This window comes from Taeniopygia guttata, chromosome 9 (assembly GCF_048771995.1).
Source record: "Taeniopygia guttata chromosome 9, bTaeGut7.mat, whole genome shotgun sequence".
NCBI lineage: Eukaryota > Metazoa > Chordata > Aves > Passeriformes > Estrildidae > Taeniopygia > Taeniopygia guttata.
This window is the reverse complement of record NC_133034.1, coordinates 25129931-25148322: the sequence shown is the minus strand read 5'-3', so window position 1 is coordinate 25148322 and position 18392 is coordinate 25129931. Positions and strand designations below refer to the sequence as shown.

The 18392-nt window shown below is 51.5% G+C and overlaps 2 protein-coding genes across 4 annotated transcripts in view; one reads left to right on the top strand and one right to left on the bottom strand.

Moving 5' to 3' along the window:
- The window catches only part of KCNAB1 (potassium voltage-gated channel subfamily A regulatory beta subunit 1), a 53106-nt gene extending 40855 nt beyond the window's left edge, over positions 1-12251 (top strand). For all 3 annotated transcript variants that reach the window (XM_030279919.4, XM_030279918.4, XM_072933231.1), the window contains exons 7-14: positions 79-122; positions 2623-2709; positions 6686-6771; positions 7475-7595; positions 8328-8422; positions 9324-9444; positions 10199-10287; positions 10849-12251. In XM_030279919.4, the coding sequence (XP_030135779.3) occupies positions 79-122; positions 2623-2709; positions 6686-6771; positions 7475-7595; positions 8328-8422; positions 9324-9444; positions 10199-10287; positions 10849-10938 (733 nt within the window). In that variant the 3' untranslated portion in view covers positions 10939-12251. The remainder of the gene's footprint in view (positions 1-78; positions 123-2622; positions 2710-6685; positions 6772-7474; positions 7596-8327; positions 8423-9323; positions 9445-10198; positions 10288-10848) is intronic.
- A 2264-nt stretch (positions 12252-14515) lies between these two features.
- On the bottom strand, positions 14516-18052 carry SSR3 (signal sequence receptor subunit 3). Its single transcript, NM_001245760.1, is given in 5 exon segments — positions 14516-14914; positions 15549-15680; positions 16210-16308; positions 16748-16874; positions 17874-18052. Coding segments are annotated over 5 exon segments (561 nt in total). The 5' UTR covers positions 18010-18052; the 3' UTR covers positions 14516-14847.
- Between the last annotated feature and the right edge of the window lie 340 nt (positions 18053-18392).

Sequence of the window (18392 nt, the reverse complement as noted above, 5' to 3'; positions counted from 1 at the left end):
GGGGGTGTTTAAATCAGAGCACAGCTCAGAGCTCCAGGCTGCTGCACTGTCCCAGCTGTTGCTGTTTTTGCCTTGCAGGGCTGAGACGGAGAGGGGCCTGTCCAGGAAACACATCATTGAAGGTACCTGGGCTGGGTCTGCTGTGCCAGGGTGGGCTCTGCCCAGCGGGGTCCCAGTGCCCTCCCCTGGGCTGGGGCTGTTTGATCCCACTGCTCCTGTGCCAGTCCCATGCAGGGCAGTGCCCAAACTCCTCTGTGAATGCCCAAAATGCCCCCAAGGATTGTTTTGGCTCCCCTCAAACAGTGTCAGCGCCTGGGCTGTGTCGGGATCTGTGGTATTGATGATTCCCAGATTGTAGAAAGTCTCTGTCTGTCAGCCCCGCTGCCAAAGCAGAAGCCATAATTGGTCTGTGCTGTTTCAAGGTTGTTTATTCTGTTTATCTCTAACATGTTCTGCTGCCCTGCCGCAGCTCTGTCCTGCAGGGCAGCGTGTGGGGCTCTGCCCTCAGTGGGATGGTACAAACATTAAATACCACAAACTACCTGTGCTGGATTTACAATAACGTGCCAATATCTGTCACCTACGTTGGACAGTGTGTCCCCAGCCTGAACCAACAGAAAAATGCCAACACCACAGTGAAACATGGAGGGCATGAAGAAGGAGAAAAAGGACAAGGCACACCCAATTTCCTCCATCTTGTCCCCTTTGGACCCCTAATCTAGAATCCTAAAATTTTACTTTTGCACCCGTGCCACACTTAATTATTACTTATATCAAACACTCAAAGCTGGTAATTCATCCTGTGAGATTGAAAACTCCTCTCCATGGGCAGAGATCACAGCCAGTGTCTCTGGGGGCTCTGTCCAGGGGGGTTCCTGACCCCTGCCAGGGTCCCAGACCTGCCAGAGGGAAGCCCTGGGTTCCCACAGGGCTGCACTGACAGCCCCTGCATCCCCTGGGCTCTGCTGGGTTTGGGGAGCTCTCTGCACCCCCCAGCCCTTCCCGTGGGGCCAGCTCAGGCTCAGCTCAGCTCAGGCCCAGCTCAGGCTCAGCTCAGGCTCAGGCTCAGTTCAGGCTCAGCTCAGGCTCAGCTCAGGCTCAAGCTCAGCTCACAGCACAGGGAGACCAGTGCCAGGAACAGAACCGTGGCTCACAGCCAGGATCAGCAGTGTCCCCTTGTCCCTGTGACAGGAGCCAGCCAGGGCTCTGCAGCACGAGCATCCTGCAGCTCCTGGGCTGGGGGATGCTGTGGAGGGGCATTCCCGGGGTGCCAGCCCCAGTGGGGCAGTGCAGGGCAGTGCCAGCCCCAGTGGGGCAGTGCAGGGCAGTGCCAGCCCCAGCAGAGCATGGCAGGGCAGTGCCAGCCCCAGCAGGGCAGTGCCAGCCCCATGCCCAGCTCGGGGGCATGAGTGGGGGGCACAGCCCCTCCCTGGGTGCAGCTTTGGCTTTTTCCATCATTGCAGACCCATCAGGATCTTGGGGCTTTCCCAGTCAGGGAATGCTGGAGAAAGTTTTTCTTGTAGCAACTTTTTGTTGGATTTTCATCTAAAAAAGCTTCAGTGAGGTGGTGGCACTGAAGGGGCTCAGGGAGGTGGCAGATGTGTCCCAGGCACTCCTGACCCATCCCTTTTCCATTTCTTGTGGAGATACTTTGTGCAATGACAGAAAAGCACTGGCAAGAATTGGAATCATTTCACAGAACACCCAGCAAACAACATTAAGGTCAATGAGAGATATTTTATATCTTTATATATAAATTTATATATATCTGTGTGCGTGAGAGAGAGAAGAGGAACTTTAACAGTTATTTTCCACAAATCTTCCCAAGAACAAAATGTTTTTATGAATGTTCATGAAGAATGAGTCAAAATAGAGCAGGCTGAAAATGTTTGCTGAATTTTGAGCTGGGTAAAATGCCCATCCTCTGCTCGCCCTCTCTCATACACTCATCCCCAGATATATAAATACATCTGCAGGGGTTTGATGCCATCTCCCATCAGCTCCTCACAGGCAGGCTCTCCAAACCTGGGCATTTATGGGCTGCAAAGGGCTTGGGCTTGCTCTGTGCAGCCTGGCAAGGTGAAGCCCTCCCTGGTGCTTTCCCTGCTCCTTGTGACCAGGGGCACCAGTCATCCCCAGTGCCACCATTCTGCATCCCTGGAATGTCCCCCTGGAGAAAGAAATGTTCTGTGACAAAATTCAGCTGGAATTAACCGCAGGCAGGAGCAGGGCACTGAAACAGCCCCTGGCAGCTGCCTCTGTGACCAGGGCTGGTCAGCACAAATCCTGGAGCTCCAGACTGAAGCACATTCCTGTGCAAAGGAATCTGTGTGGCCACGCCGGTGCTTTGTCCTTCAGATGGCTGCAGGGAGGTGGGACAGCATTGTTCAGCATCCCTCCCACATCCTGAGTGCCTATGTGTGTATATATATATAAAAATATATATATTTTTATATATATATATAAATATATTATATATATATAAATATATATATTTTATATATATATATAAATTTATTTATTTATTTATTTATTTATTTATTTATTTATTTATTTATATATATATATATATGCGTGTGTGTTTGATCCCATCCTGGCTCTGTCTCTGCTTTCCCTGCCCAGGGCTGAAGGCTTCTCTGCAGAGGTTGCAGCTGGAATATGTGGACGTGGTCTTTGCCAACAGGCCGGACAACAACACCCCCATGGAAGGTTGGTGGGAGCTGGGCTGGAAGGGGTTAACCTTTCCTGCCTGATCCTGGCCTAAGGGAGGAGGGCAGGGAGCCAAAAACAATCAAAACAGTTTGTAACCAGTGGTTCAGGGGGCAGTGTAAATGTGAAATCTCTCATTTTGGTAGCCAGGCCCATGGAAAGTGTCCCTGCCCGCGGCACAGAGTTGGAATTAATGTCCTTTAAGGCCCCTCCCAGCTTATTTAAGGGTTCTCTGTCTGCCCTGCCAACACGAATTTGTAGGTTTTAGAAGGAAATGGAAGTTTCCTTTCTGCCCCAGGAGTGGCTTTAATGTTTGGAGCGTTTCCTTTCCCAGTTCCCTCAGGCAAAGTGGATTTGTGCTGGATTTAAGGCAGGTGGCCATGGCAGATGTGCTGGATGGTCCATGGGGATCACACAGAGCTGCAGCTCCCTGTCAGCAGTGCTGACACCCGTTTCCTTGCTGGCCATGGGGCTGTGCCACCCCTGGGTGCCACCAGGGCAGGTCAGGGGCTGGCCTGGGGTTTTAGGAGCTGCCCCAGGAGCTGCTGAGCGAAGGAAGCCCCTGAGTTGTGAGCTCTGTGCTCGGTCTCCTGTCACTGAGCAGCTCCTGTGGCCAGGGCACAGCTGATCCCACGTTCCCAGGGCTGGCCCTGGCAGCCAGGCACGGGCTGAGGCTCCAGCAGGGTGAAAAAAGGCACATTTCTCGTGTGAATGGCGTGCTGGAGATACTTCCCATCTTCTTCCTGCCTTTTTTATGGATCACCTACTAAGCCACTTCCATCCCAGAGCATCTGCTGGGCCATCTGTCGGTGCTGCTCCCCGAGCCACTCCATCCTGCTCAGCACCACGCTCGCCTCACTTCTCCCCAGGGAGCCTTGGAGGGCACCTTAGAGCTCATCCCCTTCCCTCCCACTGTCCCAGGCTGCTCCAAGGCCCCTCCAGCCCGGCCTGAGACACTTCCAGGGCTGGGGCAGCCACTCCTGGAGGAGAAGGTGACCTGAAGGTGTTCCCCACCTGTGGGTGCTGCTGGAGCACGCTGTGAGCAGGGGGCACAACCCAGTCCAAACCTGGATGTCCTCTTTGCTTTCCTGCCAAAGCCCACCCTGGGTCAGGGGTGGCTCCGTGAGGAGGAAAAGTCTCTCCTCCAACCCTCCTTCCAAAGAAAGGCTCAGCAGCCTCTTGTTTGGTCTCAAGGCAGTTTATTGCAAGTTATCTAAAAGATTTTCTTCTCTGGCTGCTGTGGTTTGCTCACAGCTCAGGCAGAGGCACACACACCCCCTGACATCCTCTCTGACTCCCGACTGCTTCTTCTCTCCCCCTCTGCCCAGGGCTGCTGCTGTCTTTTATATGGTACATTACGTGTTACATGGGTACAGTTTTTCCCCAATGCCCATTACCTATATTAAATGGTGCTTTTCTATCTTTTATATGGTACATTACGTGTTACATGGGTACAGTTTGTCCCCAATGCCTATTACCTATATTAAATGGTGCTTTTCTATCTTTTCTATGGTACATTACGTGTTACATGGTTACAGTTTTCCTCAATGCCTATTACCTTTATTAAATGGTGCTTTTCTATCTTTTATATGGTACATTACGTGTTACATGGTTACAGTTTTTCCCCAATGCCTATTACCTTTATTAAATGGTGCTTTTCTACTCTAAACCAATCTGTGAGTGCCAACATCACCAAGAACATGGAGGTGAGGAAGGAGAAAGAGGGAGGACAGGGCAGGCCCAAATCCCTCCATCTTAAACCTCTGACCCCCATGTACAAAACAGAAACACCCCTGTACAGCACTCAAAAATTCTTCCCTTTACTTTGTGACTATTTCTACTATAACATCTAAACTTTTGTGACTTCTTGTTCTCCCTGCAAGGCTGGTAAATCATTCCATGGCTCAAACCCAAAATCACAGCTGTTTCCAGCTGCCTGGATCCTTCTGGCCCAGCCAGGGCAGATCCTTCTCTCCCCAGGCTCTGTTCCTCCCCTGGGGAAGCAGCAGATGAGCATCCATGGGGATTTCTGTGCTGTCACTCACTTGGGCCTCAGGGCACCTGGCCAAGCTGCTTAACCCAAACCCCTGAAATGTATTTAATGTTCTTAAAGGTCTCGGAGCAAATGAAAATCGTTTCCCGTTGTAAAAGCAGCGAGTGTTGGAGTAGGAGCAGCTGGAGATGAGCGCCTCGGGCAGCTCGTGGGTCTGGCTGTGCCCCAGAGCTGGGCTGGGGTCTGCCAGGCAGGGGGGTGAGAGGCTGCCCACCCTCCCTGGGGCTGGCTCAGCCCAGTGTGGGGTGTCCCTGCCACCCTCTGCCACCCCCAGCCCCTCGCTCAGGGACCCTGGGGACGAGGGACGAGCTCCTGTGTGCTCCGTGCCCTGTTCCTCATCCCCAGCTGGGCAAGCAGGAGCTTTTTCTTCATCCCAAGGGGCTTTTCCTGGAGAGGAGGGTCCCTGGGCTGCCTGGTGTGTCCCCAGGTGCCCACAGCATGGCACAGCCTGGCACGCAGGGAGGGAAGGTGACACCGTTCCTACCAGGGAACTTTAACCTGCTTCAGTGCTGTTATTGTTATAGGGCCAGGGGCTGTTATTTGGGATTTGAAGCACTGATTTATGTTACAAAAACCCAACAGCTCCTGTTCCTAAGTGCTGCTATTTGGGCATCCAGCTGGCAGGACAAGAGATCCAGGCCTGTGTCCTTCCCAAATCCCATCGCCATCCCCTGGCTCTCCCAGCAAGGAGATATATATATATATATATGTATATTTACATAAATTTTCTGAGTTGAATTGGGGTTTTTTTTTGAAAGGAGTAGAGGCTGGAGAAATGAAAACAACCCTGGGCTGAGATGTGTAAGAGGCGTGTGACGAAATGTTTTGCCAAACTCCGAAATGGTGGCAGGGCAAAAATAGAAAACTAAAGCCAGGGAGAAGCAGCTGAAGAGGGAGGAAGGGAAGGATCACTTACAGGCTTAGACTGATGGTGGTAGGGAATGAAAAACAATTTTTAATTGAATGTTCAGATGGGGCAGCTTGAAATTGCTCATTAATTGAATTTGGGAGCCATGGTCAGGTGGAAGGTTTCCCTGCCCACAGCAAGGGCTTGGAAAAAGATCTTTAAGGTCCTTTACAACCCCAACCAGTCTTTGATTCTGTATTTACACTTCACTGAAATGAACTGCTATTTTTTCAGGAAGAACTGGAAGTTTCCTTTCCATCCCAGTGCTGGCTTTAACTGCCTGGGGTTCTTATTCCCTTTGCCTCGTTCCTCGGACCCAGTGGGTTTGTGTTTGGGATGGAGGCAGGTCTGTGTGCCAGAGCAGCCCTGTGGGTTATAAATGGAGCCTTCCCCGCTGGAGCTGCCTGTGCAGCTCAGGGGTTTTGGGGTTTTGGGGGGCTGGGGGCAGCCCTGACCCCATGGAGCTCAGGGGTTTTTGGGGTTTTTGGGGTTTTTGGGGGGCTCAGGGCAGCCCTGACCCCATGCAGCTCAGGGGTTTTGGGGTTTTTGGGGTTTTTGGGGGGCTGGGGGCAGCCCTGACCCCGTGGAGCTCAGGGGTTTTTGCTGGGCTCTGCAGAGGTGACACCTGGGGGTGACAGGGCCCTTGGGTTCAATTCTTGCAGCTTTGTCCCTAGTGTTGTGGTAAAAAAGAGGCAGACCCAGATATGTGCTTTCAGGAAGCAAATTTAAAAATATATATAATTTATTTTGAAGTTTATTTTTCCACTGTGCTGCCCTCTTGTGTTCTGTTGTGGAGGAAATGTCCTCCTAAGGCCGTGCTAGGCAAGAGCCAGGTGGGAAAAGCAGTTTTGAACCACCTGCAGGGTCAGTGTCTTGATGTTTGCACGGAAAATGCATTTCAGCCACACCTGGGCAGGTCAGGGCTCAGCACTGTCTGTGTGTGGGGTGTTTGGAGTGGCTTTGGTGGAGATGTGGCCTCTGGGCACTTCTCACTCCCCTTGTTTTGTCTCACCTAGAAATCGTGAGGGCGATGACACACGTGATCAACCAGGGCATGGCCATGTACTGGGGCACGTCCCGCTGGAGCGCCATGGAGATCATGGTGAGGGGATGGAGGGGGTGGTGGGGCCGTGGAGATCATGGTGAGATCATGGTGGGGCCATGGAGATCATGGTGAGGGTAATGGAGATCATGGTGGGGCCATGGAGATCATGGTGGGACCATGGAGATGATGGTGAGGGCCTGGAGGGGATGGTGGGGCCATGGTGGTGATGGTGGGGCCATGGAGATCATGGTGGGGCCATGGAGATCGTGGTGGGGCCATGGAGATCATGGTGGGGCCATGGAGATCGTGGTGGGGCCATGGAGATCATGGTGGGGCCATGGAGATCATGGTGAGGGCCTGGAGGGGATGGTGGGGCCATGGAGATCATGGTGGGGGCCATGGAGACCATGGTGGGGCCATGGAGATCATGGTGAGAGCCTGGAGGGGACGGTGAGGCCATGGAGGTCATGGTGAAGGCCTTGTGGTCATGGTCAGGAGAATACAGGTCATGGTGAGGGCCACAGAGATCATGGTGAGGAACATGGAGGTGATGGTGAGGAGTGTGGAGGTCATGGTGAGGGATGGGCTTCGTGTCCAAACCAGGCTGTGACTCCAGGAGGTGCCAGGATTGCAGCATCCTGCTGGTCCCACTTGTGAGCCTTGCCTTGGCCACCTGCTGTCCCCTCAGGGAGCACGGCCTGGCGTGTCCTGCGGGGTATTTCCACGGACTGAAGTGTTTTCTCTGGGGTTCCCTCGGCAGGAAGCCTACTCCGTGGCCAGGCAGTTCAACATGATCCCACCCGTGTGCGAGCAGGCCGAGTATCACCTCTTCCAGAGGGAGAAGGTGGAGGTGCAGCTGCCAGAATTGTACCACAAAATTGGTGAGTCTGAGCCTGCTGGGCCGTGGAGGTCATGGTGAGGAGCATGAAGGTCATGGTGAGGGCCGTGGAGGTGATGGTGAGGGGTGTGGAGATGATGGTGAGGGCCATGGAGGTGATGGTGAGGAGCGTGGAGGTGATGGTGAGGAGCATGGAGGTGATGGTGAGGGGTGTGAAGGTGATGGTGAGGAGCATGAAGGTCATGGTGAGGAGCATGGAGGTGATGGTGAGGAGCATGGAGGTGATGGTGAGGGCCATGGAGTTCATGGTGAGGGCCATGGAGGTCATGGTGAGGAACATGGAGATCATCTTCTGGCTTGGGCATTCCCATAGAGAAATGGAGAGTAGGATCACCTGGGTCTCCAGGTGGGACCAGGACAAAGCCAAATCTCTATCTAATAGTCACCTAAAAGAACAACCAGCTTTCTGTGCCTCTGATGAAGTATTGCTTAATATCACGTGTTAATAACTGAAGTACAGTAATGAACATATTAAGTGTTAATTGGCTTGGCTGTGCCTTTACTCTCTGAGGTTTGTGTGGTCCATTAAGTGAAATAAATCCCTCAGGGCATCAGCAGCTGCTTCCTGGAAGGCCATGTGAGCGTCGCTGCGGTGGCGACAGGAACAAGCAGCAATCAGTGTGCTTTGGGCTCAGTTTCTGACTGCAAGGTGTATTTGTGCTGCACTCTGGTGTGTCCCAGTGCCCTGACCGCCCTCTCCCTGTTCCCCCCGCAGGGGTGGGAGCAATGACGTGGTCCCCCCTGGCCTGTGGGATCATCTCAGGGAAATACGGCAACGGCGTCCCTGAAAGCTCAAGGGCTTCACTCAAGGTACTCCCGGTGCTCCTTTGGGCTGTGCTGCTTCTGTGAGGGAGGGAAGCAGCAAAGGGGAAGGGAAAGGGCTCCCTGGTGAGGAGGGGCTGTGCTTGGATGGATCAGCTCGGTTTCTCTGGCAACCACGCTCCAGAGAGCAGGAGAATCTGGGTTAGCGCGAGCTCGGGTTCCCCACGCAGGAGCTGAGGGGGCTGGGGGCACCTGGGGGCTGCTGGATGCTGTCCCCACCCTGCACTGAGGGGTGGCACCCAGGGGGAGGCACAAACCAGGGGCTCTGTGGTGCTCCAGGCTCCTCACTGGCCTTAATCCTGGAATTAAGGTTGGAAAGGACCTCCAAGGTCATGGAGTCCAACCCTGGATGGATGCAGCTGCTGCCACTTGCACCCCCTGAACCACGCAGGTCTGACAGACTTGGGCATCGCTTCCCTGGGAGCCAGCCTAGGCCAAGGGGGTGCTCAGCCCCCCAGTATCCCTCCAGTGATCCCAGTATCCCTCCAGAGAGGCCAAGGGCAAGCCCACTGAGCACTCCTGGGCTGCTGGGGGCTGCCCTCTCTCACAGGTTTTGGCGTTCTGGTGTCACCACAACTTGGTTTCCTCACAATTATCCTGATTTTATTCTGATTGGGGGTTATGGGGTGCAAAAGGAAAAGAGAGATTCCGGGTTCTGGAGTGAGAATAAAGCCAGAGAGCTGAGGACAGCAGGAGACATCCTGGCGTGCCCCAATTGCTTTGGGTAGCCAGGCTTTGTGTTACTCACCCCCACGACCTTCTGGGCCGGACGTGGCTTTGCAAGTGCTGCTATTTATACATATTTATAGATTATAATTACAAATCGCCTTAAACTCGGCGTTTTGGAGGCTGGAAGCTGGCAGCCTGACGAGCTGTGCTTGCTCTGCAGTGCTACCAGTGGCTGAAGGAGAAGATCATCAGCGAGGAGGGCAGGAAGCAGCAGGGGAAGCTGAAGGACCTGTCCCCCATCGCCGAGCGCCTGGGCTGCACGCTGCCACAGCTGGCTGTCGGTGGGTGCCCCCTCCTCAGGGCTCAGGGCTGCCTTGGGGAAGGCTGGCACAGAAAATGGGTTCTCTTTCCACCATGGTTTGGGCCGGGCCTGCAGCTAGAGATGTGTTCCTTTTTTAAAATGCATAAAAAATTATTGATGCTGGAGTGGTTTGGGCTAGAGAGGAATTTAAAGCCCATTTAAAGCCATGGGCAGGGGCACCTTCCACTAGCCAGGGTTGCTCCAAACTGGGATCTCAGGGATCCAGGGCAGGCACAGTTTCTCTGGGCAACAATTAATTCACCAGGATTGTTTCCAGCAGCTGTGACTGACAGGGTCAGGGTGTCCTGGGCATCCCCAGGGGTCCCACCTCCCTGTTTCCCTGGACATCCCTCCCCCTAGGAAGCCATCACCTTTGTGGTGCTGGGCTGGCAGACACGAGCCTGCTGTTCAAAATGAGTTTTGGCGTTTTTTCCTAGTGATTATCTTAATGCTGCTGAGAGCTGAAGCTGGAAAATACCACATTTGTCAGAAAGGTGCTCCCTGGTTCAGCATCCCAGCAGTGAAAATCCACACCCCAGAGCCAGGAGAAGTGCTGGGGCAGGGAGCAGGCTCGGGTGGGATCCTGGAAGATCTGTGGGGTTTGATATTTGATCTGGAGACAAAGAATGAGATTATTTTCAAGCAGAGACAGAGGCTGTGGCAGACATCAGGGACTGTGGCGAGGCCCTGGCAGCCCCCCTGTGCCCCTGACCCCCTTGTGCCTTTGTTCCCAGCATGGTGCCTGAGGAACGAGGGGGTGAGCTCTGTCCTCCTGGGATCCTCCAGCCCCGAGCAGCTGATCGAGAACCTCGGCGCCATCCAGGTGGGTGCAGGGGGTGGCAGCTCCTGCAGGGAGACACCCCCAGACCCAGCACCCTCCTTCCCTTAGAGCAGGGCTCACCCTAATCGGGCCCATCCCTGCTGTCACCATGGTTAGCACCTTCTGGGGTCATTGCCCAGTGACACCAGGGTGGCATCAGCAGCTTTCAAGTGAAAATGCAATTTCAAATTCACTTGAAATGCAATTTCTGCAATGCTAAAAATGCAAGGGAGCCCAGGGGATGATGTGACAGATTGTGTGCTGTCACTTGTCACCTGCACCCACCTCAATTATTCCCTGTTGGCTTTCCCCAGTCAGAGCTTCCTCTGCCACCAGCTCATGTCCCCGTGCAGCCAAGCAATGTTCCACACACAAAGCTGAGAGGCTTTGCTGCGATTCTCTCACCGAGTAAAGGTCCTCCAGTGGTTTTTCCTTTAAGGGAGAAAGTTATTAGATGAATGTTTAATATCTGTCACACAAAAACCCCAGAGGAAATGTACTTTGATGAAATCTAGGTTTCAGTTTGGATGTATCTCGATTAAAGATCACTCTCTTCCACCCCAGGTCCTTCCAAAGATGACATCCCATATTGTGAATGAAATAGATAATATCCTGGGCAACAAGCCCTACAGCAAGAAGGACTACAGATCCTAATGCAATGCATGAATTTCCTGGACTGCATGGTTTAGAAGTGCTCTGTACTCCAGGACAGCCCTGAATTACTCTCATGAGAATCATTCAGCACTTGCTGCTCAGTGTCTACTGTCACTGGATCCTTCGAGATGTGTGCTCTTGCTACTACTCTGCAGTGAATTTAAAAGCACAGTTGATCTCTCTTCTAACCGAGAATAACCTTGTATTTTCTTACCTTCTTGACCGAGTTCATTAATTTTTACTTTACTCTTTGCACCTCATGCTTGTGCTGTGACAAATACTTGTAAAGCAAAAAAAAAAAAAGAAAAAAAAGAAACCATTTATAACCTTCAGGTACTTGGTAATTAACGAAGGATGTACAGATCTATTTTTTCAATGAAGAAAAGCCAGATACAACTTCAGGTTTTAATAAAACCATGTTTGGGAAATCTCAACTATAAAGTTTCTTCAGGTTAACAGATGGAAGGGACAAGCTCAAACTTTGCTTTTTTATGCTGAATATAAGCTCTAGGATTTCTCTGTAGTTGAATAAAGGCTGTAAGACAGAGAACTAGCTAGCAATTAGATAGTTCAGCTCCTAATTTTCCAGCTGTTCCAGCTGTGGAGTGCTCCTGGGCAGCTCCCTGGAGCAGTGCTAGGAAACCCAAACACGCATGTCAGGTTACTGAACAGAACAGCTCTGCAAAGTTCTACTTCTCCATAGACCTTAAGCCAAGAAAGCCATGATTAAATATTGGGTTTTGCATCTATAGAAACCTGCCTCTACTTCTGCCTGCTTGTAGACAGAGCTACTGCAAATTTCAATATTCAGGAGCTTTTAAGGATCTAGATACTATAAATATACACAATATATAGCTGCTGAGAACTGCAGGAACAATCAGGTACGTACTCCAAAAGGCTACACCTGCTTCCACTTGCTGTGAAACCGGGAGGAAGTAAATGCATAAGACACATTTTAAACAGATTTTTGTGAGCATTTACAGGAGCTGACAGGAAGAATTTACATCCTGATTTGCCCAGCTGAAGCCCACGTTGTATCTCCCCAAGGATTTGCTCTGTACCACGCTCCTCTGAGTTCAGTCTGTATTTCTCCCGTCCCTGCTGGGACTCAGCTCTGTACAGTATTTGTAGGACCCCTGTACCCCCCCAGCACTCACCTGGGCCAGGTGAGCAGCTCCCCACGCCTGAGTGCTCTCCTCCTGCCTCTGAAGCCGTGGCTGTGTGTCAGTGACTCCTGCTGTACGTGAGAAATGCAGTCTGACTGGAATTCTGGAATTCTGCTTGGACACAATAAAAGCGTTTTGTGCATCTGCCCCGAGAGCTGCAGACCTGTTACTGACAGCGGAGCTGCTCTGGGCCAGCGGGGCCCTCTGCCGAGGCGGGGGTGCTGTGCCCAGGGAACGTGCCAGCTGTGCCCAGGGAACGTTCCAGATGTGTCCAGGGAATGCTCCAGATGTGCCCAGGGAACCCTCCAGCTGTGCCCAGGAGGGACAGGAGGGGCTGGGCTGGCCCCAGGGTGCTGCTGGCAGTCAGTCCCCAAGGAGCACAGCAATCCCAGGGAAGGTCTGGCCTGGCCTGAAGCAGGAGGGGGCAGGGATGGATGGGAGATTGGGAATTAGGAATTGTTCCCTGTGAGGGTGGGCAGCCCTGGCACAGCTGCCCAGAGCAGCTCCTGGATCCCTGGCAGTGCCCAAGGCCAGGCTGGACACTGGGCTGGAGCAGCTGGGACAGTGGGAGGTGTCCCTGCCATGGCAGGGGTGGCCCTGGGTGGGATTTAAGCTCCTTTCTAAGCCATGTTCTGTGATTTGGCCTGGATTGTGCCCAGTGCAGCTGTCCCCAGCCTCCCCAGGGTGGCACTGGCCAGACCCACCTTGCCCTGCCATGGGAACATCCCCCGTGCTGCATTACCACTGACTGCTGTTCATTCTTACAAAGCTTCAACCATCTCACAGTTAACAGCTTTATAATTTAATATAATTATCCTCCCAGTAACAGAGGAATTCCTTTTCCTCCCCCTGGGGGTACAACTTAATGTTCTCTCTTCCCCTTCTCATGTACTTGGGAACCCAATAATGCATTAAAACTAGATCAATTCCCAACTTTAATTGAGGAGATGGCATTGTCCCTCACAGGCTCTGAGGGCAATGTGGGACAGAGCAGCAGCTCTGATTCAGGTTAATCCTCAGCATTAGACTAGAGAAATATCATTTCAGTGTTTTATATTGAATTTTTTATTTATCATTGCAGCTTGTAGTGGGGATTGCAAAGGGAAAAACCAAACACCACCTCTAAAAAAAACCCAAAACAACCAACTGAAAAAGTGAACAAAAATCCAAATGCCAACCGAAAAAAGCCCCAAACTTTTCTCTGAAGAATCAAGATTAGTTTTTTTGCAGAACACATCCCACCCCACCCACCCACCTGCTTTTGTTTCAGGCTGTCAGTGCTCAATGTTCCCTCTCCAGGAAAATTCTGACACACTAAGCTCCAGGCCTCAGCAACTGTCAATACCAAAAAAGCCCTAAGAGAAGATGAAAAGCTGGTAATAAAAGACTCAGTGAGCCGACAGTAATGGCAGAAGAAAAGGCTCCTTCCAAGCACTTTGCAGCCAGATTTTCTGGGGAATACACCTGCTAAAGCCCTGCCAGGAAAATGAGTGTAACATTGTCTGTTCCAGAGCTTGAGTTCAGCACTGGGGGCTCCGAGAGCAACAGAGCAAAACCAGCAACACCAAATCCTGCTGCTCCCCCGAGGAGCCAGCCTGCCTTTGTGCTGGGCTGTTAAAAATCTGCTTTATGGGAGCTAAATACTCAGCTAAAACCTGTCAATTATATCCCTTACAAGAAGTGAGGCCAGGGAAAGGGAAGCTGTCCAAGGCAGGCAGGAGCTTTATGGAATGTGTCCTTCCAGTGCTGAACAGTCAGGCAGAAGGGATAAAGAAAAAATCCATTAATTTTGAGAAAAAACAGTTAACTAAAAGAGTATTAAATGACCAAAAGTACTTGAATTTGCCAGAAATAGATCCATTACTGTCTCCTGCTCGTCACATTCTCCATTTTACTCTATTTTCCATTTAATCTTATTGAAGCCAAGATTAGCAGAGTAATTGTTACATTAATTCTGATTAAAAACTTTCTTCTCTCTTTAGGATCCCAAGTTTGTAATGGCAGGATCTGTAACTGGAATTCCATTAATATCAGTAGAGTTTGGCATTTAAATGAACAGCTCCTCCAGTGATAGCCAGAAAAGACACAGGATTGTCTGATAAACCCATTATTAAAAGCCAGCTAAAGCTTTTTTCTTAAGCTGTGCAGAGAGTGGCAGGATTTTTTACTTACAACTTTGAAGATTAATGAAAAAAAAAGTACATTCAAACCACTTCAAAAGCGTTTTCCTAGGAGATTTAGGTTTTGTCCTGACTCCACATTACTCAAAAATGAGGAGTGCTTCTAGGGAATATGTTAGCTTGTAGAAGTCTCATCTCTTCTGGAAGCAGAAAGAGTTGACAAACCTAGATATGAAAATCCCTGTTTTTTAAAAAAATGAAGAATGAAAATACAAGGAATCAAATTGCAAAAAAAAAAAGCTCGTTTTAATTACAACTTTTCAAGTTACAATGATAAATGGATTGTCCCCAGGGTGGAGCTGCAGAAAGGTGATGTCTGCTCACAGCTCACACCCCACTCCCTCTCCTTGCTAAGTAAAAAAAAAAAACAAAACTGAGTAACTGCAATATCAAATATCATGTAAAGATACCAAAAGTTAACACAATTCAACCATTTTGGATTCAAACCCTCCCCACGTTTTCCTCATGCTAAAAAAAAAAAAAAAAAAATTTATTCCTATTCCACCCTTAGGCATTTCCATGGCAGCTGAAGCCTCTCACAGAAACTGCTGAGGATTTTGTGTCTACTTGGATCCTGTGGACAGCAGAGCAATCAGTCCTGAGGAAGCACTGATAGAAAGGATGTAGTTTCTGCAGGGAACAGGTTAAGGAATTCTCAAGATCCTTCTTTGGTACACAACATTTGGTAGGAGTTTTATGAAAAGGAAGGAATTTAAATAGTCTTTCCCTGGAGTTTTAAAACTGGAATACTGCAGCCTGAAACACAGCTTCAGAACTCACCTTCACAATTAAGACACCCATAAAGTTCAGCCTGTTCTCTTACAAGTTTTATAAATACAGATCTTGAATTAACTGGCCTGTTGGCAATATTAATATCCTACAAGAACAAAACATTTTATTTGTGAGTTACTGGAGCTAAAGCATCCTGTCAGGGAAGAGCTCCAGGCAACCAACACTGACACAGAGTTTGCAGGAAACTGAGCTGTGTCCTCACTCCAAAAGCACAATGGAAATGGCAAAGCCAGGAGGATCCTGTAGACTGTCCAAGCAATATCCTTAAAACATCTCATGTTTTAAGGGACTTTAACTGGGAGACTTTTTTTTTTGTAAACTCTTGTTTTTGTTTCAGCATTCTAAGCTGCTGTACTAGAGTGGGCTGCAGGTACCAAGAGAGGAATGGCACAGCCCACAGGACAGCTACAGCGAGTGGTGACAGCTAATAGGAGTGGGGCTGTGGGGGTTTTGGGGTGGGGATAAAGGATACACAGTGGGGTTGAAGTTCTTCAGCACGAAAAAGGAAGCGATGATAACCAGGACCAGAAAGAGAGTGTTGTTGTAGAAGATGGAGAAAGTTGTTGCCTCGTAGTCTGCAACTTCATTTTTCTTCCACAGAATCCTAGAAGCAAATTTCAAATATATTTAAGTCAATGTAAATCCTAGGAGATAAAATTTCAAATATATTGAAATCAATGGCTATCATGGAATCCTGGAATGGTTTGGGTGGGGAGGAGCCTTAAAGCTCATCCCACTCCACCCCTGCCATGGCAGGGACACCTTCCACTGTCCCAGGCTGCTCCCAGCCCTGTCCAGCCTGGCCTTGGGCACTGCCAGGGATGGGGATATCCAGGCACACCCACACGATGAAGTGTGCAGTAGTTTCTCCAGAAAACAGAGAGTTTGGCTCCAAAGCTCCCATCCTGCAGTCCCACTGGGGATTCCCTCTAACACTCAGTGCATCTGAGACCTGCCCTTGACAGTTCTGCTCAAAAGGGCTTGAAGCTGAACCACAAGTTACCCTGCAGCTGCTGCTCACCAGAAGACAGAAAAACAGCGCCCAGCACAGTCCCTACTGCCCCACCCAGAGTCTCACAGACATGAAGGCACTCCTACAACAAGGGAGAGAAGGAAGAGGACAGAGAGATCACCTTTCATCCTTCTCCTTGCGGGACATCTTCCTGTTGTCCGCCTCGGACAGCTTGCGAGTCACCTCCTTGGAAACAGCATCTTCTCTTTTCTGGGCTACTCTGTAAGCACCACCACTCATGTCACACTTCAGAAATGAAAAACCCACCAGCCCAGCCCTGGGATTACAGAAAGTTTTCTGTACAGTGAAGAATACAACTTAGCCAAGATACCTGACAGTTCTGTCAAGGTGAAGGGGTAAGAAATAATAACAGCAATTACTAAAAGTAATATAATTCACATCCAATATGTAATATAATTTATAATTTAAACATAATTTGTGGTGATACCCAAGGAGCATGATGGTGGATTTACTATTTCCCCATACTCTTAGCTGACAAGATTTTACTATAATTACAAAAGAACAAGAGAAACTAATCAGGAGATACTTCTGTGCAAAATATTTTTTGAGTAACGTTTCTTATTAATAAAAAACTACAGTTCTAAATGGCAGTTTTGTTAAATTTTTAAATGATAAATTCAAAGCGGCACCAAACTTACTTGTGTTTGAGGACAAACTTGACGTTTTTATATGCAAAAGCCACGAGATAGGTACTGATGAGGGTCATGACGCTGTACAGGACTGCAGACTGAACAAGATCCATATGCCATATTCTCCAGTAAAGCCCTTTTAAAAAGAAAAGAAAGAAAGAATGGCATTGGAAGGAGTTTCTCTCCAAGAGAAACGCCCCATACAGGATCTGAGCTCTGTAATTCCACAGTCTCTCACAAAGCTAACTCCTCCAAAATCCCTCGGGGGTGTTTTAAGGGCATTAAAAGAACCGTGGCAGGGGACAGGAGCTTTGCCGTGGCTGGAAGGGGCTGTGTGAGCACGGCAGAGCCTGCGGGCAGCGCTGCTGCGGTGACACGTCAGTGATGCTGCCCTGCACCGGGACCGGCACCGACACCGGCACCGGCACCGACACCGGCACCGGCACCGGCCGGCACCGCGGCCGGACGGGACCCGGCGGGGCTGGAACCGGGACCCGGTAGGGCTGGAACCGGGATCCGATGGGGCTGGAACAGGGATCCGATGGGATTGGAACAGGAACCCAATGGGGCTGGAACCAGGACCAAATGGGGCTGGAATCGGGACCCGATAGGGCTGGAACCAGGATCCGATAGGGCTGGAACCAAGACCCGATGGGACTGGAACCGGGATCCGATGGGGCTGGAACCGGGATCCGATGGGGTTGGAACAGGCACCCGATAGGGCTGGAACCGGGATCCGATAGGGCTGGAACCGGGACCCGATAGGGCTGGAACAGGGATCCGATGGGGCTGGAACCGGGATCCAATAGGGCTGGAACCGGACTCGGCTCGGAACCGGGACCTGATGGGGCTGGAACCGGGACCCGACACGGCTGGAACCGGGATCCCAAACGCTCGGAACCGGGACCCGACACTGCCGGAGCAGCAGCCCCGGGATCCGCAGCGGGACAGAGCCCACGGCGGGCGGTGGGGAGCCCTGGTCCCCTTCCCAACCTCCTGATCCTCCTTCCCAACCTCCTGATCCCCCCAGGAATGCTGATCCCCCTCTTCCAGGGTATTTTGCTCCCCCAGGGCTGCTGATCCCCCCAGAACCCGCCGCTCCGCTCCCGGCTGCCGCCCGCGCTGGCCCGCTCACAGATGGGGATGGCGGAGACGATGAAGGCGTTGCCGAAGAAGAGCGCGGAGGACTTGGCCGAGAGGTTGCGGCTGAAGTCCTGCAGCAGCAGATCCTCCTCGGACTGCTGCCGGCCGGGGCCGCCCTTGGGAGCCATGGCGGGACAAGGCAGCGTCAGCGCGGCCGAGCGGCTCCGGGTCAGGCGGGGCGGGCCCGGCGGGCGGGAGCGCTTCCGGAGCGGGGCCGGTGCCTCCCTCAGCCCGGCAGGTCCCTCCTTCGCCCGGCCCGATCCCTCCTTCAGCCGGCCCGATCCCTCCCTCAGCCCGGCAGGTCCCTCCCTCAGCCCGGCCCCGAGACCGGCCCGATCCCTCCTTCAGCCGGCCCGATCCCTCCCTCAGCCCGGCCCCGAGACCGGCCCGATCCCTCCCTCAGCCCGGCCCGATCCCTCCTTCAGCCCGCCCGATCCCTCTTTCACCCGGCCCGATCCCTCCTTCAGCCCACCCGATCCCTCCCTCAACACGGCCCGATCCCATCTCCATT